The sequence below is a fragment of the Ischnura elegans genome, chromosome 1 (genome assembly GCF_921293095.1).
Source record: "Ischnura elegans chromosome 1, ioIscEleg1.1, whole genome shotgun sequence".
Lineage (NCBI taxonomy): Eukaryota > Metazoa > Arthropoda > Insecta > Odonata > Coenagrionidae > Ischnura > Ischnura elegans.
Genome location: NC_060246.1, coordinates 858,942 through 885,634, shown reverse-complemented (window position 1 = coordinate 885,634; position 26,693 = coordinate 858,942). Strand labels below are relative to the sequence as shown.

Sequence of the window (26,693 nt, the reverse complement as noted above, 5' to 3'; positions counted from 1 at the left end):
TATTATTTTCCTTGAATCACGATTTATGTATATTTTTGACGGATTATTAGCCAAATAAAATCTTGTAGTGCACGCAATAGCAATTAAACGTGATTATTATCGTAGCATTCAGTGTCCTCCCATTCCTCTCTCGTCCATTTATCCTTTTTTATTTACTTTCATAACTGAATTTGGTTTAAAAAGTTCTACTGTGATCATCTCAAGTTATAACTTAGTGGTTTCACATGAATTCATCAGTTATTTTTCACCTTACAGCTGAAAATTAGTTGCTAATGTCGCAAATGACTTGTCGTGCGTCATATTTTTAATTTGCTACACCGTGGTTGAATCGTTTATTTCTGTGGTGTATTGGTATTTCGACAGTCTATTGTCTTTTGAGTGATGTGGCATCCCCTGGTGGGAGTGATGGGGAAGCGTAGTGTGGCCACATGGGCCGGTTGTATGTGATAGTGTGCTGTAGAATAAATAGTTAAATCCCGAGACATCTGAGTGTTTATTTTAATGCTCCCACCGTGGGTGGAAACGTAACAAGTGGCGACGAGCGATGAGTCATTAAACACCCAGTGCGTGTGTTGCGGAGTAATTACTGTGTATCGGATAAGATGGCGAACCCTCTGGTAAAAACTGCCCTAATCGGGCGCATGGACCCTTTTAGCCCGGACGAGGAAGATTTTGTATCATACGCTGAACGTTTTGAGCAGTATTTTCTGCTAAACGGGATAACGCAAGAGGAAGTGAAGGTCCCGATGTTTATTACGTTTTGTGGGGCATCAACATATACGCTGTTGAAAAACATGTTGTTCCCAAAAAAGCCTACGGAACAGACATTTGCGGAATTGGTTGGTGTTCTTACGACGCATTATGCCCCAAAACGACTGACTATTGCGGAACGGTACAACTTTCATACCCGTTCACAACAGACGGGTGAAAACGTGAAAGAGTTTATCATTGCCCTAAAGAAACTTGCAGAGTTTTGTGAGTTCGGAGATTTTTTGAACGATGCTTTGAGGGATAGGTTTGTTTGTGGTATAGAATCAGCGGTGATCAGACAGAGACTACTTCTGGAAAGTAAATTAACGTTTGAGCAGGCGTGCATCATCGCCACCGATTTGGAGTTGGCACAGAAGAATTCGATTATTGACGGGGTTACCAAGTTCTCGAATCTGGAAGTTGGGGCAGTTTATAGGAGAGCCCCAAACGCTAAGCAGAACTTCCACCGCCAACCAGATGCTGGTTCGAGCCGCAGGAGAGAGGACATTCCAGCACAACCGGGACAACGTCAAGAGAACGGACGACGGACCAATTGGCATCAGAGGAATGCTGTGTGTCAACGGTGCGGAAGATTCCACAGAGAGGATTCCTGCCCCGCCCGGGATTGGGAGTGCTTTAGGTGCCATGGAAGGGGGCACGCTTCCAGAATGTGTCGAAGCAGGGAAGTGCGTGAGGTGTACTCAGACGATTGGGAGATCGGTCCGTCAGATGACATTTCCCACTCGCAAAATACCCATCCCGTCAAACCAAGGTTAGAGTCGCAATGCATTTACTTGCCTGCTGTTAAATCGGTATCTGGTACTTCACCACTTTTTGTAAATATGTATGTGAATGGAGTTTTATTAGCTTTTGAGGTAGATAGTGGTGCTAGTGTGTCTTTAGTATCTGAGGAGACATATCACCGGTATCTCAACGGTGCAAAACTCCAAAAGTGTACCCTATCCTTGAAATCAGTCACTGGTGACCAAATTAAGGTCAAAGGAAAAATTGAAGTTGGGGTATCTTGGTCCAGTGGAAATGCTAGTAAGAGCCACACATTAGAATTAGTTGTTGTGTCTTCCACTGCGCGAGTAAGGCCTCTCATGGGTCGTCCCTGGTTGGATATTTTGTCCCCAGAATGGAGAAAGAGGCTACTTTCTTGTTGTGTTTCAAATGAGGGGTACCTTGATGTAGATGATAACAATATTTTCAAGTTTGAGTCAAACACAACGTTGGAAGACAATTGTTATAAATCGCTGTTGAAGGACAGCAAATTGCTATCCAGTTATGCCTGCAAATATCCAAATGTTTTCAGCAGGAAAAATTCAAACATGATCAAGCAGTTTAAGGCAAATCTTGTGATTAGGGAGAATGCTATCCCAATTTTTCATAGGCCATACTCAGTACCTTTTGCCTTAAAAGGAGAAGTTCGTAAGCAATTGGAAGAAATGGTAACCAGTGGGGTTCTAAGACCTGTGAGACACTCTGAATGGGCATCCCCAATAGTGTGTGTTCCAAAAGCAGACGGAGGTGTTAGGATTTGTGTGGACTTTAAGGTGACCTTAAATAGGGTTTTGGTCACAGATTTCTATCCCTTGCCCAAATTAGATGATGTGTTTGGATCATTGGCCGGGGGGACTGTATATTGTACGCTAGACCTCCAAAATGCATATTTGCAGTTAGGTGTTGGACTAGAATCTCAGAAGTACCTTACCGTCAATACTGATGATGGACTTTATCAATTTACCCGCCTACCTTTTGGCATCTCTAGTGCTCCAGGTATTTTTCAGTCTGTAATGCAGGAAATTGTCAAGGGTTTGCCCATGGTTACATGTTATTTGGATGACTTATTAATTTCAGGGAAAGATTTAAAAGATTGCCAAGAAAGGGTGGAAATGGTGCTGAACAGGCTAAATGAATATAATGTGAGGGTTAATATGAATAAATGTAAATGGTTTTGTGAGTCTGTGGATTATTTAGGTCATACAATAAGTGCGAAAGGTGTTTGTCCAATATCACACAAAATGAAGGCCATACTGGAGGCTAAGGTTCCCCAAGATGTATCACAAGTGAGATCCTTTGTGGGAATGTTAAATTTTTATCATCGCTTCCTGCCTAACCTTTCAAGCCTACTAAAACCTCTGTATGATCTTGTAAAAAAAGATGCAACTTGGGAGTGGACTTTTGAATGTAACCAAGCCTTTGGTAAATGTAAAGAGCTCTTATTGGGCCATCCATTGTTGGTGCATTACAACCCTAAGTATCCCATAGTGGTATCAGCTGATGCATCACCATATGGTGTTGGTGCCGTGCTGAGTCATCTGATTGATGGTGTTGAGAAACCAGTGATTTTTGCATCCAGTACATTATCCAGTGCTCAACAAAATTACTCCCAGTTAGACAGAGAGGCATTGGCATTGATTTTTGCTGTGAAGCGGTTCCATAAATATTTGTATGGGCAACACTTCACCCTAGTGAGTGACCACCAACCCCTACGGCACATTTTTGCACCAGACAAAGGGGTGCCTACTGTTGCTGCGGCTAGGTTGCAGAGATGGTCCATTGTACTATCAGCATATATGTATAAAATTGAATACCGTAAGTCAACCCTGTTATGTCCTGCAGATGCATTATCGCGATTGCCAGTACCTGAGGAGAATGTAGTGGAAAATGTATTTAGTGTTTTGAGTGTTTTGCCGGCAAAGTTTCCCTTGACTTATGTGGAGGTGGCCAAGGAAACTGAAAAGGATGTGGTATTGTCTAAGGTAATGGATTATACAAAGCACGGATGGCCAAATTTTGTCAGAGAGCCAGCAATTGTCCCATTTTTCAGGCAAAGGTATGGTATCTCCCTGGAAAATGGATGTTTGTTAATGGGGTCAAAGGTGATCATACCTCTCAAATTGCAGAACGACATGCTGAATTTATTGCATGGGTCACACCCAGGAATTGTGAGAATGAAGTCCCTTGCTCGTTCATTATGCTGGTGGCCAAATGTTAACAGGGATATTGAGGAGAAGGTGAAAAATTGTGAAGCATGCCAAATTGTAAATTTTCAACCAGACTGTTCGCAAAAGGCATCATGGCCCAGGGTTGATAATTGGGGCAGATTGCATGTTGATTTTTTTGTTATGCAAAAGAAATATTTCCTGGTTATTGTTGATAGTGAGAGTAAGTGGATTGAAGTGTACCCTATGGCAAATGGAACTGATGCTAGGAAAGTATGTGAAAACCTGAGTACATTATTTAGCACTTTTGGTTATCCATCACAGATAGTCTCTGATAATGGCCCCCCATTCAACTCAAAGCTGTTTGTTGATTTCTGCTCCCATAGAGGCATTGAGGTATTAAAGTCCCCAGCGTACCATCCCCAATCAAATGGTATTGCAGAGAGAGCTGTTCAAACCATTAAAAGGTTACTTGCCAAGGAGTTGAATACAACACCAGGTGCCCTTAGTGACAAAAACATTCACTCAGTCCTTGGCAAAATTTTACTTGCCTATCGTACTACACCTTTGGCAACAGGTGAGATAAGCCCTTCGGAAAAGATGTTCAAGTATAAACCTCGCACCCTCTTGTCATTAATTAAACCACCCCCTAATAGTCTCACCTTTCCAAGCTCTAGATACCCAGAATACAAGGTGGGGGAAGTTGTTTTGGTAAAAATTAGACCAGGCATGGTGCCTGTAAAAGGTGTAATTGGGAAGAGGGTCAGTGTGGTTACTTACAGAGTGTGCATTGGAAGCCAATGTCGGTATGTGCACATGAACCAATTGAAACGCTTGCCACCTACAAAAATTATCCCTAAGCCAAAAGTTTTCCCTTTCCACTTGTTAGCAGATCCTGATGACTCGGCTGTGGATGCAGCACCTCTATGGTCAATGGTGCAGACTCCCTTGACCATTTCCCCTCGGTCCAGCCCATCCTATCCTGCCTCTGTCCCAACTGCTGAAATGGTGATACCCACTGCTAACCAATCCTCTAGGAATACAGGTCCAGAACTTCGCCGCTCCAACAGACCATCCAAGGCACCTCAGCGGCTTGACTTGTGATGCAAGAGGGATTTGGATTCTAGTAGGGGAGGAGATGTGGTGTATTGGTATTTCGACAGTCTATTGTCTTTTGAGTGATGTGGCATCCCCTGGTGGGAGTGATGGGGAAGCGTAGTGTGGCCACATGGGCCGGTTGTATGTGATAGTGTGCTGTAGAATAAATAGTTAAATCCCGAGACATCTGAGTGTTTATTTTAATGCTCCCACCGTGGGTGGAAACGTAACAATTTCATCCAAAAGATGCATTTTTTCCGGTTTTACATTCAACAGATAACCTTCCCTCATCGGTGGGAACGGCTTTTTCCGGCTGTCAATAGGTAAAATATGGAGTTTCCTTTGACGAATTCCCCATAAGGAACCATGTATTTCTGCTCCACCCGCGGTAAAGGAATATGGCGGACCGGCTAAAGTGCCACGCCCCCCTGGCTTCACTTTCCTACCGTAGGAGGGGTAGCTAACGCCCTCTCCAGATGCTCTATGATGCCCGCAGTGGCCACTTTGCCCACCCTTCCCCTACCCTGTTATCATGATGGAATCAGTAACAGGAAGCTTGCTAGGATCAGCCTAAGAATAACCATTTGCCTTCATCTTTACGCAATCTATCGCTTTCAATGGAGGAGAAATAGATCAAATAATAGCCCTGAAGTCACAATGAACCACTCCGATACGTCTGCACTTCAATAAATGAATCATAACCACGCCGTCGCATTTATTCGAGTATGCAACTGACATGCTAGCGCAGACGAACAACGGTGCAGGATGTGTTTCCATCTGTTTAGCGCAGATGACGTCACAGGTGCGATTGGAACATGCTCTGAGCTAAACAGTTTCAAACAGATCAGCGCAGATACGTGATTGGAAAGCACCCCTATACTATGGCCGTGCCGCCGTGCCTCGTACTGAACTATGACGTCACTTTTCTACCAGCCAATCATCGGGCGTTTTCGCTTCTCACTTGCATTTGAAAATTCTCGTGATCTTTGATGCATTAAATATCGCAAACCACGTCATAAAATAATAAAAAAAACGTTCACCGAGGTATGAAAACATATATTTTTTAATAATTTGGGGCTATTGATTATATCTGAAATAAATGCAAGTTCCTTATACTTCGTTTCGGAAGGATAAAAGCCGTTTCACGTTAAAATTTCATTTTGAAGGTATCAATTCGACTAGTTATAATATTAAATATGGCACCTAAAGTATCTGATGGAAAGTTTTGAATGAAAAATGCTCAAGTTCTCAAATTTAGCATCATCAAAATAAATAGCATTTTTGTAAGGGGGAAATATATTTTCTGCCTACGGGGTTTTTAGAATGTATGGAATAATAAACCTTCATCTTTCATCGTTTCTCTGAAGTTCTAAACTTAAAATTCGTATGACTATAGAATCAGTCTTCCATGGAGAGGTCAATGCATTGACCTCTCCGAAATGACCCATGAAATCGCAGCTGCACAAATGTATTTTGCCTCGTTAGATGTTGCCATAGAGCATCTGATGCTCTATGGATGTTGCCCTTAATATGTAATAGGGTAGGCAAATATATAGACATTGATAAAAATGTCCACCTCTTTAAGTTTTTCACAAAAGATAAAATTTGATTAAATCTGTAGTTTAAACTGTTATCGTTAATAAATTTAGATTTCATATATATTAAACACTTTTTAATTTAATATAATATAGTATTATGCTTGTTTTTATACTTTCTTGTAAAAATTAATATATTTCATGTTGGTGTCTTTGCGCAAATGACCTCTCGTGTGGGCTGCTACGTCTGCTAAGGGCATGATTCACGCGACTTCCCGACATTCAGTGCGTGGCACGTGTGATCGAGGTTACTGTTCCTTGGTGAATTTTTTTGTACAAGTCGTGAAATAATGATTAATTGCTGAGTTAAATTGGCAAAAGGAATTTTTATCATCAACTGTGATGGGTGCTTCTCATAGCGTTGACATTCCTGGAGGAGGAACCGAAGGATAGCATGTACTAAGAGTGAGTTGCTTAGTAGCGGCGTTTCTTCAATTTCTTCTGATATGTGTTAATTAGGAGGCAATTTTTACTCCTGGACGCGGAATATTACGGCCGGTTTTGAGTAATTGTGGTTTTCAACAGTATTTTGATTTAAGTATCCGCTTTATCATTATCAAAATTGTGTATTAGCATATTATGTAGTGACATAATAGTCTCACTGAAATAGAACTTATATTTTTGTACTCGATTTTCCGTCAATATTCGTGCGATAGCGACTTTAGCCTTACTTACTTGTGTAACTAACCTTTTTAGCTGTATTAAATTTTAGGCTATGCATTATTTGCTTCCTCTATCTTTATAAACAGTTATGAATGACCTTAACAAAAAACTCCACATCATAGGATGCCAACAAGCTCATTATATGATATGCCAATTTGATTATTTTAGCTGCCAAGTGAGCATATTTAGACCAGTTTAGTGATTGATGACGTTTCTGCCTTCAGCTCAATCGGTGTGTTAACCTATTTAATTTTCAACGGTAATGGCAACAAATTGTTTTTATTTGCAATGAAAGCAAGCATAGCTTTTTATGTTGTCTCAGGTAGGGTGCAATTGAGGTGCATACTGCTATTTATAATTTTATTTTGGGTGTTCTATTTATATTAATGTTTACATTGTAGTCGTAAGATATTTTTGTCGTGTATTGCTTTATTAATTGGCTACTCTACGTTAAGGTACGTTTTGTCAATTTGTGAATAGGTGACGTGAAATTGGGTCCATTATCTTGACCCACGTAAGGTCATCCCACGCCCTAGGAAATAGCGACAGTGAATATGTAAAGAAGGAATGGTTTGTATTATTGTTATTTAAGCGAATTTGTTATTGAAACGAGGTGGAATAGTTAAAGTAATGTTAATGATTTAATTTAACAATATGAAAATAATGTATTTTTGATATAATGGGTGAAAATAAGACTTTATCATATTAGTGTAGACAAAGCTTTATTGGGTTATTCATGAATACATAAAAGCGACAATGCTTTGAAAACAAGCGTACAAGTAGAGGTAAGCAATCAATATATATGTAACGTACCATTGCAACCCGTTTACAGCAAATGTATGTTAACAATAACACTGTAATTACTAGGGCGCTATTCCAAAAACAGACCCCTTGGGAAACGAGAAATCAGGTAAACTTTGACATTGGATGTTACATAGCATAAAGACAAGGCACGAATGAAATTATTCCTTAATGGAATGGGAAATATTATAATCTGTGAAGGGGATCATTAAAAACATCGTAGTATAACGATAAAGAAACAGAAGACATTATATAAACTGGAGCGCTATCGGAATGACGCCTCGTCGAAAAAAGTGATTGCAGGCCATATGTCACTGGGTCATTCATTTGAACACCTATACGAATAATCTAAAACAAAGAACTTCATAAGAAAGAAGAAATAACAAAATTTATTAAACATAGGATCCCCATAACCATTCAGCTCACATAGAAAAACCAAATTTTTTTTAAAAATAGGGCGCTATTACATTTCGACACCGAAGAAATCCTCAGTAGGGGTTAACATTTACACTGACACATTCAAAAAGGTAAAAAGCGAATTTTATTCAAAACGCAAACCTAATTGTGATATGCAATGACGAAATAAAGACACAGCCGGAGCAGTTTCTAAAATTGGAATTAACGAAGTAGGAAAATAAATAATAATAATTGACCTACCAACAAATCGAAGTAAAGTTTCAATGGGTAATTTTTTTTAAATTGCAGGGAATTTTTTTGTCCGAACTCCTCTAAAATACGATAAAAAAACATCGAAGATTACAAAGCGTCCATAGACCAAATCGTTTAATAATAAATACAGTAACCTGGAGTCAACAAATACTAGGGCGCCCACCAGGGGCGGATCCAGGATTTTTTCCTGGGAGGGGCACAAGGATACCTCGCAATACAAAACGAATGCAATGATAATGGGACCGTATTAAAAATCTTGCATATTTTTGAGGGTCTGGGGGGGCACGTGCCCCCGTGCCCCCCCCCCTGGATCCGCCTATGGCGCCCACACGAAATCACGCCCATGAAAAAGGATTGAACAGGCTTGGAAGTCATTTTTTTCTAACGACTGTGACGTTCCTAGAGCTGAGATAAAGCATACATAACAGAAAAGACATACGAGACCAAATGGAAAAAATGAAAAATAATCATATAACATCACTTAGCCTCTTTAAAAACTAAACTTGGGCTTGCACAACCCACAGTCTCCGCACCATATCAAATTCAGGAACAGTAAAAATTTTTATGTCTGATTAATTTGCAGCTGCGATGAAAGGAAAAAGTATAGACACTTTAATAAAATCAAAATAATAGGACTTGAGGGTTTGAAATAACTTTCACACATAAAAGACGGAGAAATAAAATAATTTGCCTGAAAAATATTCGAGAAATGGGTTTAAATTCGTCATTTTAAAAAACCGTTAAAGCGAATTTCAGATGTAAAGTCACCAATATTACGTGTGAACACATCTAAGATTATGGGAATCCCATAACCCAAATCGTTGTAATAGAAATGGAGAAACCACGAGTAGAAAAATAATAGGGAAGCCACAACAAATCATCCATATGGAAGGGAAGTGACAGGAATGAGAAAATATTTTTTTCCGACGACTGTGCCCGGCGTAAAGCCGTGAGAACACCCTAATAATAGTCAAACATTTTCAACCAAGAGATGAAAATGAACTCTCCATTCAAATTTCGTCTTTGAAATCAAGGCCTGGGATAGCCCAAAATACAGCCTGCGACAAAAATAATACATGAAAAAGTAATAAGTTTTTAAATTCTTTATTCTATCTAATTTGTAGCAATTTAAAGAAGTTTACAGAGTCGCAAAAGAAATAAAAACACGGCGATAACACCGTTTTAAAAATTAACTGCAAAATGTAAAAAATAGAGGAAAATAATAGACCCAAAAAAATGGAAGTAAACATTTAAAACTCTAATTTTCAAAACTCTCCTTCAGAATTACGGATCGAAACTCATCTACATTTCGAGGCAACAAATCAAAGATTACGCTACACCCATAGCCCATACAGATTTACATTACATAGAGATACCACGAGACGACAAATACTTGCTCGCCCACACCGAATCAAGCGCATGGAAAATAGGTGATGCGAATGGGAATATATTTTTTCCGAAGACTGTGCCCGACCTACAGCTGTGATGATACCCCAATCGTAGGAAAATATGTTCAAACAAGGGATTGAAATAAAAAACGACAGCGTAAGTACTTCTCCCCTATGAAATCTAGGTCTTGGATGGCCCAACCCACAGCACTCGACGCCATCAACAATTTCTGGAAAAGTGAAACATTTTTAAAATTTTTATTACCGGTAAAAGTGAAAAGAAATTTACCACAATCCCAAAGGAAACGAAAGCATGACGAAGCCTCCGTTTACAAATGCATTTGAAATATTTACGACACTAGAGGAAAATACTTGACCCACAAAAAACTGGAAGGAAAAATGTAAAAGTGACATTTTAAAAAGACTCCATCAGAATTTCGGATCGAAACTCGTCTACATTACGAGGTAACACATCAAAGATTACGTAACACACATAGCCCATACAGATTTACGTTACATAGAGATACCACGAGTCGACAAATACAAAGTCGCCCACCCCGAATCACCCGCATGGAAGGTAAGTGGTATGAATGGCAAAATATTTTTTCCCGAAGATCGCGCCCGGCCTAAAGCTGTGATGTCAGCCTAATCGTAGAAAAACATAGTCAACCAAGGGATAGAAATGAAAAACGACTACGAAATTACTTTTCCCCTTTGAAATCTAGGTCTTGGATGGACCAACCCACAGCCCTGGACGCCATCAAAAAAATCTGGAAAAGTGAAACATTTTTAAAATTTTTATTATCGGTAAAAATGAAAAGAAATTTACTACAATCCAAAAGGAAACGAAAGCATGACGAAACCTCCGTTTACAAATGCATTTGAAAAATTTACGACACTAGAGGAAAATACTTGACCCACAAAAAACTGGAAGTAAAAATGTAAATGTGACATTTTAAAAAGACTCCATCAGAATTTCGGATCAAAACTCATCTACACTACGAGGTAACACATCAAAGATTACGTAACACACATAGCCCATACAGATTTACGTTACATATAGATACCACGAGTCGACAAATACGAGGTCGCCCACCCCGAATCACCCGCACGGAAGGTAAGAGGTAATGGTAAAATATTTTTTTCCGAAGATGGAGCCCGGCCTAAAGCTGTGATGTCAGCCTAATCGTAGAAAAACATGGCCAACGAAGGGAGTAAAATAAAACTCAACTACGTAATTACTTTTCCCCTTTGAAATCTAGGCCTGGATGACCCAACCCACAGCCCTGGACACCATCAACAAAATCTGGAAAAGTTAAACATTGTAAAAATTTTTATTTTCGGTAAAAATGAAAAGAAATTTACCGCAATCCCAGAGGAAACGAAAGCACGACGATACCACCGTTTCACAATTCAACTGAAAAATTTACGACACTAGAGGAAAATAATAGACCCAAAAAAATCGAAGTAAACATTTAAATCTCTCAATCTCTCATTTTCAAAACTCTTCTTCAGAATTTCGGATCGAAACTCATCTACTTTATGAGGTAACACATCAAATATTATGTAACACCCATAGCCCATACAGATTTTCATTACAAAGAGATACCACGAGTCCACAAATACTTGCTCGCCCACCCCAAATCAAGCGCATGGAAAAATAGGTGATGCGATTGGGAATATATTTTTTCCCGAAGACTGTGCCCGGCCTTCCGCTGTGATAACACCCCAATCGTAGAAAAAAATGTTCAAACAAGGGATTAAAATGAAAAACGACTACGTAATTACTTTTCCCCTTTGAAATCTAGGCCCGGGGTAGCTCACACCACAGCCTGCGGCACCAACTAAAAATCTAAAAAAAATTTTAATTCTTTATTTTCGGTGAAAATAAAAAGAAGTTTACCATAATTATTATTATTAAATGTATAGAAGAAGTAAAAACACGACGATATCACCGTTTTAACATTTAACCGAAACATTTACGGCACTGCAGGAAAATATAGAACTAAGCCAAAAAAAATCGAAGTTAATTTTAAATGTGACATTTTCTAAGTTTTCCATGAGAAATTCAGATCAAAACTTATATACATTACGAGGTAAGACACCAAAGATTACGTAACACCCGTAGCCCATACCAATTTACATTGCACAGGGATACCACGAGTCGACAAATACTAGGTCGCCCATCCCGAATCATGCCCGTGGAAGATATGTGATATTAACGGAAAAATATTTTTTCCCGAAGACTGTGCCAGGTCTTCTCCTTAGATAAGAGCTTAATCACAGAAGAACATATTTCACCAAGGGACGAAAATTTAAAAACCTCATCCATTAACTTTTCCTCTTCGAAATCAAGGCATGGGATGACACAACACACAGCCTGCGATGCCAACAAGAAAATCTGAGAAAGTAAAAAAATTTTAAATTCTTCATTTCGGGTAAAAATTAAAAGAAATTTATCACAATCATAGCAGAAATAAATCACGACCATATAACCGTTTAAAAATTTAAAGGAATCATAAAACGGCACTACAGAAAAATAATTGACCCACCAAAAAATCTAAGTTAATTTTACATTTGACATTGTCTAAATACTCCATAAGAAACTCAGTAAGAAACTTATATATATTACGAGGTAATACATAAAAGATTACGTAACGACTATAGCCCATACCAATTTACATTGCATAGGGATACCACGAGTCGACAAATACTAGGTCGCCCACCCCGAATCACCCGCGTGGAAGCGAAAAGACATGAATTGGAAAATTATTTTTTTCCGACAACTGTGACTACAGCTGTGATACCACATGGATCACATAAAAACGTGTTGAACGACGCGGTAAAAATCAGAAACACTCATATAACAATTTTAATCTTTAAGAAATAGGCTTGGGCTGGCATAACCCACAGTCTCCGCCACCAATTCAAAACAGGGAAAGGTAAAAATTTTATATCTTCCTTATTTTCTGAAGATTTTTAAGGTAACTTTCCACACAACTAGATGGCAGAACGACACGTCACCGATGTTAGAAATTGGATTTAACCAATGGAGGATACTGAAGGAAAATATTTTACTGACAAAAAAAATCGAAGTAATGTTTTTAACGCGTTATTTAAAAAAATTGGAATCGAATTTCAAAGCGTATTACAAGATAAAACATCAAAGATTGCGGGAGAACGCCATCCCAAACTTTTACTATGTATAAAGTAACTGCGAATCAATAAATATTACTAGGGCGCCTGCACGAAATCGTCCCGGCGCGGCGGATGAGAAATGGCACGTACTGGATTATATTCTTCCTGTCGACTCTTTTTGTGCCGATTGCTGATATTATTCCAGGATGTTTTAAATAGTAAAAGTATGTTATACCATAACGTAATAGTATATCAGAATCATTTCAATACTTTTCCGCTTTGATAAATAGCCACTGATTCGCAGTGGCGGATCCAGGATAGGGACAAGGGAATGGGGCTAAGTGGGGTCAAAAATACCAGCAGTATATTGGGGGTCGGAAATAATTACCATGCTATCTAACGTAAATTGGATTCCCAAGGAGGTTAACGTTTGCTATTGCCCCAGTAGCTCCCCATAGATCCGCCACTGGTGGTTGGCCCACCTTAAAATTAATTTTATCGTTATTTTCGGAGAATAAGAAAAGAAATTTTCCACACACTTATATTTAAAATGACACATGGTAAGAAATGTTTGCAATTTTATCTACTCTTTGTTTGAAAAATAAGAAAAGACACACGAAATAATCGAAATATAACTTTCACTGGGTCATTTACAAATAATATAAAAGCAAATTTCGAATAATCCTTTTGTCAAGATATAAAATCAAAATTGATGTAACAGGCCATCCCGAGACCCATAAATAATATTCAGAGCACATGCAAGTCGCGAAGTACTACAACCCATTTCATTGATTTTTCTTCATGAAATTATGCTTGAATCTATCTTGAAATATCTTGATATCTATGCCCACCTCATTTGCCCAGCTAGAAAATCACGATTAGGAAAAGTAAAAATTTTATAATTTTGTTATTTTCTGGAAAGTAATAAATGAAATTATTCATGATCTTAGATGCAACAATGACGCAACGCGTGAAAAATTTCATTTGGAATTTAAGACAATTATGACAATATTTAAGACAAATGTATGGAAAATATTTAACCTTCAAAATTTTAAATGATATTTTCACCGGGTAATCACGCAACAATTGAAGAAAATTTTTTAATGAAATTCAGATGGATTGATATAAAAAGAAATAATAAAATGAAAGAAAGAGAACTTCCTTAAAACCGTAATCGATGTATATTCAGGGTACTCCCGGGTCACCAAATAGTAGTGCGCCAACCGGTAATCGGCCTTATGGAAAGAGAAATCATACGCATCGGAACTTATTTTGTCCCAACGAATTTGACGCGCCTAAAATTGTTCTTAAATCTACATCAGCGTATAATCATCTTATCTCTAGCGTTAAAAAAACGCAAGACCCATTTCATTGCTTCTCCGCTTAAAAAACCGTTGGGCCACTCCATCCCAATTTCATAACAGGTACTTCAGACTCAGGAAAATTAATTATAATTTAATCATGTCGTTATTTCTGGGAAATAAAATATGCAATTTTTCATAAACTTAGATAGAAGCGAGGCACAGTAAAAAAATTTTAAAACGGGATTTCAACAAAATACGACGCTAAAACAAAATAATTAGTCTGGAAAAAAATGAAAATATATCTTTCACTATGTCATTCATAAAAAATAAAGATAATTTCCATTGTAAATGCACCTCAATCTAAATATTACACATGAATAGAATGATCAACAACTTTGCTATTTTCACATAGTAATTTATTGAGGCCGACCATGGTTTCGTTACACAGTAACATTATCAAGGTGAAAAATGCAAGTAAATTGACAGTATACATAGCAGAAGGTTGGGTAGGGAAATCTTGTATTATAGGAAAATCTTGTAATGTATTTCCACACCCAACCCTCTGCTATACATACTATCAATTTACCTGCATGTTTCACCTTGTTATGTTACTCTGTTACGAAACCATGGTCGGTGTCAATAAACTGCTACGTGGAAATAGCAAAGTTGTAGATCCTTCTATTCCTGCGATTATGTATTTCCACCAAGTTACGCCCGCTACTATTAATAATATTACACATCATTATTTGTGAAGCAGAACATCCCCAAACCAATAAACAATATGCAGAATCTTCCGGAAATCGGCCCAGTGGAAGACTGGCATCGAAAAATGTTTTTACGGCGACTTTAACGCGCTAAAAACTGTTATTGCTCTTAGATCATCGTAAAAACATGTAATCGCGTACGTTAAAAATTCACAAGACTCATTGCAATACTTTTAAACTAGCCTTGGGCCTGCCCACCCCAATTTTCGGGCCAGATAGATATGGGAATTCGTTTTTCCCCGAACCATATAGGACTTTAATAAACGCTAGTCCGAACTTCGTTTGAGCACTTCATTTTTTTTAGCTGTAAACGGCTGGTGTCCTAACACCCTCTGCCACACGCCTTTTAGGCGGCTGCGGGGTATTATGTAGATGTAGATGAATTTCAAATCAAGGATTTCACACTCAGTACAATTGAAAATTTGATGACTCCGTGTTATCGGAAAATATTTACGAAAATTTTATGAACGTATATACAACTGAGCTGCGGTGAAACAAACATTTGACGAAAAGGCACGAAACGATCCGATTCATTTTGGACCAGGCCGGCATGAAGCTTTTCACTTTTGAAAGTTAAGGATCCCATACACTTTATTTTCCGCGTCGCATAGTCTCATGCCGTGTGGCACGAAATTATCCGAAAAAGTGGTTAAAGAGCCTGACCGTGCGTGCGCACCGCGCGGGGGTTAGGAAAGGGACCGCCGAGGACACCAAAGACCAGCTTATTGGATGTCCCTCGAGCCCATGCCCTTCATAGAACTGAATGACCCTTTTCTATCCCCTCCGCGCGGTCTTCCACTGCTATTTGTGGTCTTTTTTCCGAAAATATATTCGTAGCTTATATCTGAAGTTAGTCATGAATTCTTCGTTTTTCGCTTATCACTTGGAAATTTCAATCGGAGTTCTAGCGTTAACATCAGTGGAGTTCATTTCAGTTCCAAATCAGCCAATATGGAATAAAAATATGTAGTCTAAATCCGTCAATATGATCGTAAGAACTTCGCATAAAACTTCTTAACGCTCAGAAAAACACAAGGAATTCATTTTATATATTATTAATCCATGGGAACAACAAATATTTGATTATATAGGTATAACACGGCTAAATTTCACGGCCCAGACCTAAATTACAAAGGGAAAAAGTAATTGCGTGATCGCTTTTTATTTTAATCCCTTGGTTGACCATGTTTTTCTATGATTAAGGTGTTATCACAGCTGTAGCCCGGGCTCGATCTTCGGAAAAAAATATTTTACCATTCATACCACTTACCTTCCATGCGGGTGATTCGGGGTGGGCGACCTTGTATTTGTCGACTCGTGGTATCTCTATGTAAAATAAATCTGTATGGGCTTTGTGTGTTACGTAATCTTTGATGTGTCACCTCGTAATGTAGATGAGTTTCGAACCGAAATTCTGATGGAGTCTTTTTAAAATGTCAGATTTAAATATTTACTTCCTTTTTTTTGTGGGTCAAGTATTTTCCTCTAGTGTCGTAAATTTTTCAGTTGAATTTTAAAACGTTGGTATCGTCGTGATTTCGTTTCATCTATGACTGTGGTAAATTTCTTTTCATATTTACCGAAAATAAAAATTTTAAAAATGCTTACCTTTTCCAGATTTTTTTGATGGTGTCGTAGGCAGTGGGTTAGGCAATCCAATACCTAGATTTCAAAGGAGAAAAGTACTTACTGTGTCGTTTTTCATTTTCATTCCTTGGTTGAACATGTTTTTCTACGATTAGGGTGACATCACAGCTTTAGGCCGGGCTCGATAGTCGGAAAAAAATATTTTACCATTCATACCACTTACCTTCCATGCGGGTGATTCGGGGTGGGCGACCTTGTATTTGTCGACTCGTGGTATCTCTATGTAACGTAAATCTTTATGGGCTATGTGTGTTACATAATCTTTGATGTGTTACCTCCTAATGTAGATGAGTTTCGATCCGAAATTCTGAAGGAGGCTTTTTAAAATGTCACATTTACATTTTTACTTCCAGTTTTTTGTGGGTCCAGTGTTGTCCTCTAGTGACGTAAATTTTTCAGTTGAATTTTAAAACGTTGGTATCGTCGTGATTTCGTTTCATCTATGACTGTGGTAAATTTCTTTTCATAATTACCGAAAATAAAAATTTAAAAAATGCTTACCTTTTCCAGATTTTTTTGGTGGTGTCGTAGGCAGTGGGTTAGGCAATCCAATACCTAGATTTCAGAGGAGAAAAGTACTTACTGTGTCGTTTTTCATTTTCATTCCTTGGTTGAACATGTTTTTCTACGATTAGGCTGACATCACAGCTTTAGGCCGGGTTCCATCTTCGGGAAAAAATATTTTACCATTCATACCAATTACCTTCCATGCGGGTGATTCGGGGTGGGCGACCTTGTATTTGTCGACTCGTGGTACCTCTATGTAACGTAAATCTTTATGGGCTATGTGTGTTACGTAATCTTTCATGTGTTACCTCCTAATGTAGATGAGTTTCCATCCGAAATTCTGAAGGAGTCTTTTTAAAATGTCACATTTACATTTTTACTTTCAGTTTTTTGTGGGTCCAGTATTTTCCTCTAGTGTCGTAAATTTTTCAGTTGAATTTTAAAACGGTGGTATCGTCGTGCTTTCGTTTCATCTATGAATGTGGTAAATTTCTTTTCATATTTACCGAAAATAAAAATTTTAAAAATGTTTAACTTTTCCAGATTTTTTTTTGGTGTCCGGATAGCGCCTTAGTTTTTGAACATGCGTAGTATAGCGCCTTAGTTTTTGAACATGCGTAGTTTATGCTGTATATATTGTCGGAGTTGGGAATGATATGTTACCATATGTTTGATTCTTTGTGTTTCATTTACAATTCCCTGTTTTAGATATGTCGCATAGGTGAAATAATAAATGTCCAGGTTACATATACACTGCAATCTCTTATTGCGACTTGCCCACCTCTAGATAGCGCCTAAGTATTTCATGTTATGAGGTTTATTAACGGATAAATTAAGGTCCCTTTTAATGTCTTTTTCAGTGATACTGATGTTTATCGTTAATTCTAAGGTGGATTCAGTCGGTTTTTCGCTGTAATTTTTCGTAAAAGTCAGTGTCAAAAGTTGCCTTTACTAGCGCTCTCCACGGGACGCATCAGGATAGCGCCCTAGTATTTAACGTACCTTTTTTTTACATATTTATCCTTTATGCTGGTTGAAATCTTATGTTACATCAATTTTGTTTACTTCTCTATACTTTTAAGGTAATTTTTTTGCTATATTTTGTTTTATGACTTATTAAATGACCGAGTGGAACATTGCCTGTACTTATATTTTAGAGTGTTTTTCCTGCCAATATGTGATAAGAAAGAATAACTTTCTTGCTGAAAATATTAAAATTAACCGATTTTAAGGAGTAATTATAAGTTTAATTAAAAAAGCCGTCTTTATACCAGAAATATAAAGCATTATGTGTTAGCATAATTTTGTCGCTATTTCCCGGGGCGTGGGTTGACCTTTCATGGGTCAAAATAATGCGCGTCGTGAAATTTAATGCTTGTAGTGAACCGGTCTTCAATGCCGTAGAATTACTGATAGTGGAGTAAAAAGTTGCAGCCAGCCCGATTGTATCGTTCAAAAGTAGGCATAAGCATAAAACATTTTCTGTATAATGTACAATTAATTTTTATTATTGGTAATATACCCTACGGCGTTTTGTTGCATTCAAAGAAAAAAATTGAAGAACGAGACGAGGTCATTGGTGCAAAATTTGGCTAATCGGAAGGCCGAGGGGTTTAAAGTTTGCAACTGACAACGTTGATAAACAGATAACTGCAATACTGACGAGCCTCGTATACTTTGATGATTTTCAGCAATTTCAAATTTTTAAGAAAAAACTGTATCGATTCAACATTTTGTTTTGGTTTTTAATAATCTCGATTGAAGTTACATGCACTGGAATAAATGAATTATGTCGAAGAATGTAACTTGCTGTACTTTTCTCTTAAGCCCCCATGTAAAGAGTGCTTTGTCGTTTATTTAAAGTTAGGAACATAGAAAGTAAGAGTGGATCCTGTACACTTTCCACCATTATATTCACTCTTTAGTGTGACACAAATGCTTAGTAAATAAAATAATTCTTTTTTCCATAAAACATTGCAGAAATGAAATACATGAAAAGTTTTTTTGTATTTTACATAACTCCTGACATAATATTGGTTTCTTACTATAATTTGGCATGCTTATTTTGTAAAATATAATAGCTGCATTGGTGTGCTTTGTCTTACATGAAGTGATCTTGGCAGTTGTGTTTATGAGATTCGTTCAAAACTTTAATCGCATTTTCTTCAACAAATTCATTGACACTCACATTTGCAAGGAAACTAAATTTAGGATTCCCTCAGTTGATTTGACTCGTGTCTTTCTTTTGTTTAAGGTCCAGGATGGATCTCCGGGGCAACAGGCTGGCCTTGAATCATTCTTTGACTTCATTGTTTCCATCGGGAACAAAAGATTGGTATGTGTAGATAAGTAACCCATTGTCTACAATGAGACTTAAGCTTTAAATGTCGCTTTACACGGTGAATGATCATGCAAATGAAATCATGCACCTTGTATAACGGAAAAATTTGCGAATAAACCGTCACGCGCATGCACATTCAATGAAAATTAGAATATGTGCTACTTTTGCTAGCATGATACCGTGTATGATGGCCTGAAAATTCACTGTGTACAGCATCCATAAGGGAACCTAAATGCAACTATCAGGGTTCCCTCCCAACAGTGAAGACCTTAATACCGTGAATAAGCCATGAATTTCAACTACCGTGAAAAAGAACTCGAAAGAGCCGTGAATTTCGTCATCAAACCTTAGAAACCTCTCAAACTTGATTGTAGAACTACGATAGACAGACAAAAAGGAAGAATAAAAGCGCCGTACATTCGAAGAGCTTCTATTAATTGGTCCGTGTGCCAATACAGCACATTGACCTTAAGCCTGCGATTGGAAGACGTTAACCCTGGCAAAAAATCAGGCACTTCTTCTTCACTTCCCTGCTCTCTCCATTTTCCCACTCACACCCTTTTAGCCGGACCTGAATTTTGCTAACGATAGGTGACGTCATGAGAGATAGCACTTTTATTGTTGTGTTTGTATTCACGGCATCTGTTGCTTTTGTTATATTTTTAATTAACGTGCAGCCAATGATTGTTAGGTGATCAATATTTCTGCCTTAAATGCTTTATCTACAAACCGTGAATTTGAGGACATTTAAACCGTGAATTTTATAATGTAGTTAGAGTGGGAAGCCTGACTATACAATGGAAGTAAACCATAAGACATAGAATGTATCCAGGCCAATAAAAGCTACTCAGGATTCTATCAATGTTATCTCTCTCCATACAGCTCACGTTTCGTAACCCAAATTGCATTCCGTCATCTAGGCTGATGATGAGTGGATCAAGTGAGCCAGCTTTTTCTATTGTTCCTTGGTTGTCACATGATTGGCTTGGTGTCAGCCAACCAGATTCGGCAACGGTATAGTTATATCGAATCACCAATTTTCATCGGATCTTCACCAAAATTATTAATACATAACTTATTTCACATTCTAAACAATCCTAGGGGTGGGCGAAAGCACTTCAAGTACATATAAAAATTTACTATTTCATTACTCATCTTGGCGTCCAATGGGTAACATATATGCAATAGCAGCCGTCTTAGTCAAGAAAAGATGATCGAAAACAAACTGTTGCTACGGTGAGCAAATTAGTTTGTATTGGAATCAGTTTTTTGTATTTTTTTGTTCGATCGAAAACAATGCCAGATTTTGGCATGGTCCGTTGGGTTTGGGTATAGACAGGGCATGAAGTGTCTTACAAAGGATGCAAATTTTCCTTTCTATATTTTGTAAAATCCGAGCGAATGACTGGCCTATTCCTAGTGTACGGTCGTAAGACTGGAGGGGTGGGTTGGGTAGTGCACGGTAGAAGCCGTGCCGAAGGCAAATCATACTCGAAGGATATTTTTTTATCATTGGTTCCCTACGTGTAGAAAATCACAAAATGACATTTGAAAAAATTCACAAGCCATACTTTTTTTTGGCAGCCATTTTTAAAAGAGTGGCTGGGCAAATTTAGATGAAAAACGTGTTTTGCATAATGTTTAATTTCGAGGCTAATTTAAAAGATATCAGAATAATTCCAAAGACCAGTGTGTTCATCATGAAAAGAACTTTTGGAAACCATTTTTTGAAAATTTATCATAAAATACAGTCGGTCAAAATCTTTCCACAAAAAAAAACTGGAAAAATTTGTCAATACTAACATTTTAATGCCATAAATGTTTATGAAGGAAACGAGACTTGTAAATGAAATGTTGTTTCTGAGTTGAGTACTTAAAAAACTACATGCAGTATAAGTTTTAGCACTGAGTATGCCCTCATTTTTTATTCTTATTTGTGTGTCGACTGACTCCGACAGATGGGCTTATGACGGCATTAGCGAAATTATGTGGGCGGGTCAGATTATGCCAGAGTGGGTCGGGGAATGGTTTTCGTATTAAAAACATTAATTGGTCCCTTGAAGTGATATCAAATTCCTCCTGTCACCTGAATTGATACGAAATAAATTGTTCACCTTGGCCACAGTTTAGTTTTCGATCGTCTTTTCTCGTCTATGATGGCTCCTGAGACGTATAAGTTACCCATCCGACGCCAAGATAAGTAATGAACTAGTAAATTTTTATTTGTACTCAAAGTGCTTTTTCTCACCCCTAGGATTGTTTAAAAGGTGAAGTAAGTGATGTATACGTAATAATTTTGGTGAAGATCCGACGAAAATTGACGATTCGATAAAACTATGCTCTCACCCCAGATTCTCCTCGGGGATGGTTTCCACGCATTGCTCAGTGAGGGTTCCCACCCAACTGTGAGAACCTTAAACCCGTGAATGAGCCGTGAATTTCGTCTACCGTGAAAAAACCTGGAAAAAGCCGTGAAATTTGTCATGAAGCCTTGAAAACCTCTCAAACTTGATTGTAGAACTATGATTGACGGATAATAAGAAAAATCGATTTATGGATCATATTTCAAGGTCTGTAACTCGCAGGCACTGTCCACGCATTTATCTGCACACGTATATTCGAAGTGCGAATATTGGTCTGTGTGCCATGACGACACACAGGCCTTAAGGCTGTGATTGAAAGACCTTTAGCCAATGTGATCATTAACCCTGGTGAGAAACAGACACCTCTCCACTTCCCCACCACCCTCCATTTCCTCACTCGCGATCTTTAGCCAGACCTGAATTATGCTAACGATAGGCGACGTCATACGAGCACTTTCATTGCTGCATTTGCATTCCCAGCATTTATCGCGATTGCTATGTTGTTAGTTAACGTGTGGCCTGTGATTTTTATGTGATCAATGTTTCTTCCTAAAATGGTTTATCTACCGACATGAATTTGACGACATTTAAGGCCGTTTTACATGGGGCATGGAATTGCGCAGGTTAGAGCTGCGTTAATTTCTAAAATAGCGTGGAATTGCGCGAATGCATGAACAAAATTAGAACGGGCTATTTTGCCGTCTTGCATCCACGCATTCTCGCATGTGTTCTAGCAATTCACCGCTTTACACGACGTAATTTTGATTGCGCCTTTGCACGCACGTCAGATTGTGCAATTCCGTGTACCGTTTTCCGTGGCTTTTAGACCATGAAAAGGTGGAAAAAACAGCGAATTTTATAATTTAGTTAGAGTGGGTATTCTGTTATTAATCATGTTAGGGCCATTCCACTTCAAATCACCCAATATAAATAAAATTTGTTGTTCGACATTTTTAATTGTCCTGATTTTTTTTCTCATTGGTTCCCTACAAGTAGAAAATCACAAAAAAAAACGTGAAAAAAATTCACAAGCCATACTTTTTTTGGCAGCCATTTTGAAAGAGCGGTTTGGCAAATTTTGATGAAAAACGTGTTTTGCATAAAGATTATTTTGAAGCTATTTGAAAAGATATCAGAATAATTCAAAAACCATTGTATTCGTCATCAAAAGAGCTTTTGACAACCATTTTTGTCATTTATCATAAGGGTCATTCCATGTCAACTCAACCAATTTTTGGGGGTTCCCACGCTCACCATCTCAGATTTTGATAATTTTTTCCCTGTTGTTAGTTTCAACCTTAGTTAAGAAAAATGCAAAATATTAAAGACCCATTGCAAGTATTTTCCAAGATATGAGTGCTTGAAGTCAATGAGGCGCACACAAAAATTCTGCGCACCGGTCAAATTATTCAAAACTACCATATTTGTGCCCCTGTAAAACCTAAACCAAACGAGTGAAGCTAGTAAAAATTTTAGAGGCTATAAACATGCTGCTATAGTTTTCAAAACTGTTATCAAAACGATTTTCACTTGACAACTTTTTTTTCTATAAATGTTCAAAAATTGCACTTTTGACAAATTTCGACGTGACTCCACTCCACGTGACGTCACAGGGACCTAGTTTCTCTACGAGTGCATAGGACTTTTACATCGTCTGAGGTTACCAATGCATGCATGAGGCACAGAGCTCAGGGAAACATGTCTTAATAATCACCCATTAAAACTGCCTAAGGTCGGAGAGTTTCCTCCGTCTGATAGGATATTAATAATACGTATTTAAGCCAAGCACTATCAGCTAGCGTGGTACTCACCTACCTGCTTGCATCTTGCGTAGTATCAGCGTTCAGAGCCTCGCCCCAAGGTCACCTCAGTTGCGGCAGTGGGAACCAGAATGACGTCACACAGACTTTTTCCCGGCATTCATACTTACCCGTCGTGTTTTCGCGCGGTTGAAAATTTTCACTTTTCATTTGATCACGAAAAATAGATATCGTCATTTAAAAATCTAAGAGTGTGAAATACGTACTCCAGGAGTAATAATCTTTCGATTTGGCAATAAAAAAAATGGGAAACCACCCTATTATCTGTTAAGCTAATTCATTTAAACAAAGTATGATCGTAATTCTTCGTTAAAACTTTCGCGGGTGCTCGTCATGTTGAATTAAAACTTTTGGGCTATGTCGCCGCGTCAGATTTTGGGTGGCCCCAACGTTTCCCGACCAATGCTGGTCGCTTTCTTAAGGGAATCTGAAGAGGTGGGATTTAAAATTGATATATATAGGTATACGTGTCAGGTGGTGGGGGGAGGGGAGTGAGAGGTTGGAGGAGTAGGTTGTCGATTATTTTTGCCAATTACGGGTTGCCAAGTACAGCTGATTTTAAGGCTTGTGTCTCTGTTGAAGTTGTTTTTCTCCTCTTTAGATATTTCTATTACTTCTCTTACAAGTCTCTGTTTAAAGCCTTTCACTCTCGCAACAATTTTTGCTTCCTTAAGGTCGATTGTGTGGCCCAGCTCTGCGTGTTCGGCTGCCGCGGACTTCGTTGACTGCCCCAGTCGAATTGCTCTCTCGTGCTCCTCTAGACGTGTTTTAACCAATCTGCCTGTTTTGCCGATGTAGTTCTTCCCACAGGTCTGGCAAGGAATTAGGTATACCCCTTCAACTTGTAGTGGAGTTCTATCCTTGACGGTTTTCAATAGATGTTTTATCTGTACGTGAGGCGAGAATATTGTCCTTATCTGGAATTTGCGTAGGATATTTCCTATTGTCAGTCGTCCCCTTAATGTATGGCAGGAAGGCTTTCTTCTGGTTGCTGAGGTCATTTACAGAGGAGTTCGCTGCTTCTGTGGTGTTGATTTTGATCTCGTTGTTCTTTCTGATAACTTTATTAAATGTTCGAGAGATAACTCTGCCGTCGAATCCATTTACCCGTAGAATGGCCTCTAGCTTCTTCCTCTCTTCGGCAAAATTGTTCTGGTCGCTTATTTTGTAGGAGCGGTGAATTAACGTGTTGACTACTCCATTTATTTGTGCTGGATGATGGTGAGATAATGCGTGCAGGTACCGATTTGTTGCTGTAGGTTTTCGATACACTGCATGCCCCAATGTTCCGTCCTTCTTTTCCACGAGGACATCTAAGAATGGAAGTTTTCCGCCTTCCTCCACCTCCATTGTAAACTTTATGTTGCTGTTGATCCCATTCAAATAAGTAAAAAATTCCTGAAGCTTTTCTTTGCCGTGCGTCCAAATGATAAAAGTGTCGTCGATATATCTGACCAAAATCTTCGGCTTGTAGGGGGCGTTCTGAATGGCTGTATCTTCTATATGCTCTATGAATATATTTGCAATTGCTGGGGAGAGAGGAGAACCCATCGCTGCTCCAGACGTCTGTTGATAAAAATTATTCCTCCACTGGAAGAAAGTGCTCTTGAGGCAAATCTCTGTCATCTTGACGATGTTTTCTCCGAACCTGTCTTTTATGATATTTACCGCCTCGTCACAAGGAATATTTGTGAAGAGCGATGTTACGTCAAAGCTGACTAGGATGTCTTCTTCTTTGACCTTGATGCCACTAATGATCAGAAGAAAATGTTGTGAGTTTTTCACGAAAGATTTAGCGTCTTCTACTGCGGGCTGTAAGATCGGTGCCAGGTATTTCGCTAGTTTATATGCTGGTGAGTCAATGGCGCAGACTATGGGTCTAAGGGGCACTCCTTCCTTATGAATTTCTGGCAGGCCGTAGATACACGGAGTTTTTGGATCCTGTGGGTTGAATATTCTTCTATCGGCGGGATCTGGTATTTACGTCTTGATTATTTCTTTCACTATCCCATTGTATCGGGCGGTTGGGTGTCTGTCGATCTTTTGATAAGGTCCTTCCGCGAGTAAATCTTCCATCTTCTTGTCGTAGTCTTCTTTCTCTAGGACGACCGTCGCGTTGCCTTTGTCAGCTGATAAAATCACGATGCTCTCATTTTCTTTCAATTTTCTAAGGGCTTCTCTCTCCGCCATGGTGGTATTATGCTTCTGGGTTTTGCTTTTTATTCTGAGGATTCGGCAGGCGTCCTGTCGAACTATTTCAGCCGCGCTGGGGGGCAAGTGGCCAATGGCACTCTCTACTCCACTGATGATTTCTTCTACTGGAATTTTCTTTGGCGTCAGCGCGTAATTGAATCCTTTTTGAAGGATCGACTGGGCGGCAGGGTCCAGGGGAAGTTTTGAGAGGTTGACGATGACCTTTACCTCGCATTGTGGATTGTAGCGTTTCTGCGAAATTTCCAATCTTGTAAATTTCCTCTTCTGCTTCTCCATCATAGTCTCTGCTACCGCGATCATGTGTGATGCCATCATCCTGTCGAGCCTCTCGAAATCTTCCTTCTTCATGGCATTGGCGAGAATGATGTGAATGTTGAAAAGTTCCTTGCCGACGTTGTCCAGTTCACGGCGGGTCTCTTGAATCGTTGCTCGTAGTAATTGTTTACTGGCGTTGTGAAGAATCCGGGGTGTGCGTTGAGAGCGAAGATGATGACGTAGTCTCAGGAAATTTGGCAGAATCTGCTGGTCTCGGCAACGTAGTAGAAATGATAGTTGGCACAGAAGCGATGACTTCTTGGCTCGGAGTTTGTCGAATTTCTTCGATCGATGTTGCAATTCCTCCCCATAGAGGCGTCGTAATTCTTTGTTAAAACTTTCGCGGGTGCTCGTCATGTTGAATTAAA

General features: G+C 38.7%; 2 protein-coding genes across 9 annotated transcripts in view; both read left to right on the top strand.

The window, feature by feature from the left end:
- Positions 1–602: 602 nt before the first annotated feature.
- Positions 603–4,802, top strand: LOC124154111 (uncharacterized protein K02A2.6-like). The gene has a single exon (XM_046527643.1). It carries the CDS (start codon positions 603–605, stop codon positions 4,800–4,802), a length of 4,200 nt encoding a protein of 1,399 aa, XP_046383599.1.
- Positions 4,803–6,612: 1,810 nt separating this feature from the next.
- The window catches only part of LOC124154429 (Golgi reassembly-stacking protein 1-like), an 85,580-nt gene continuing 65,499 nt past the window's right edge, over positions 6,613–26,693 (top strand). For 4 of the 8 annotated variants that reach the window (XM_046528148.1, XM_046528164.1, XM_046528156.1 and 1 more), the window contains exons 1-2: positions 6,946–7,376; positions 19,527–19,607. In XM_046528148.1, coding sequence (XP_046384104.1) covers positions 7,365–7,376; positions 19,527–19,607 — 93 coding nt within the window. In that variant the 5' untranslated portion in view covers positions 6,946–7,364. Of the gene's footprint in view, positions 6,797–6,823; positions 6,897–6,935; positions 7,377–19,526; positions 19,608–26,693 lie in introns of those variants that run through there. The other 4 variants (XM_046528174.1, XM_046528184.1, XM_046528210.1 and 1 more) reach the window with 4 other exon arrangements.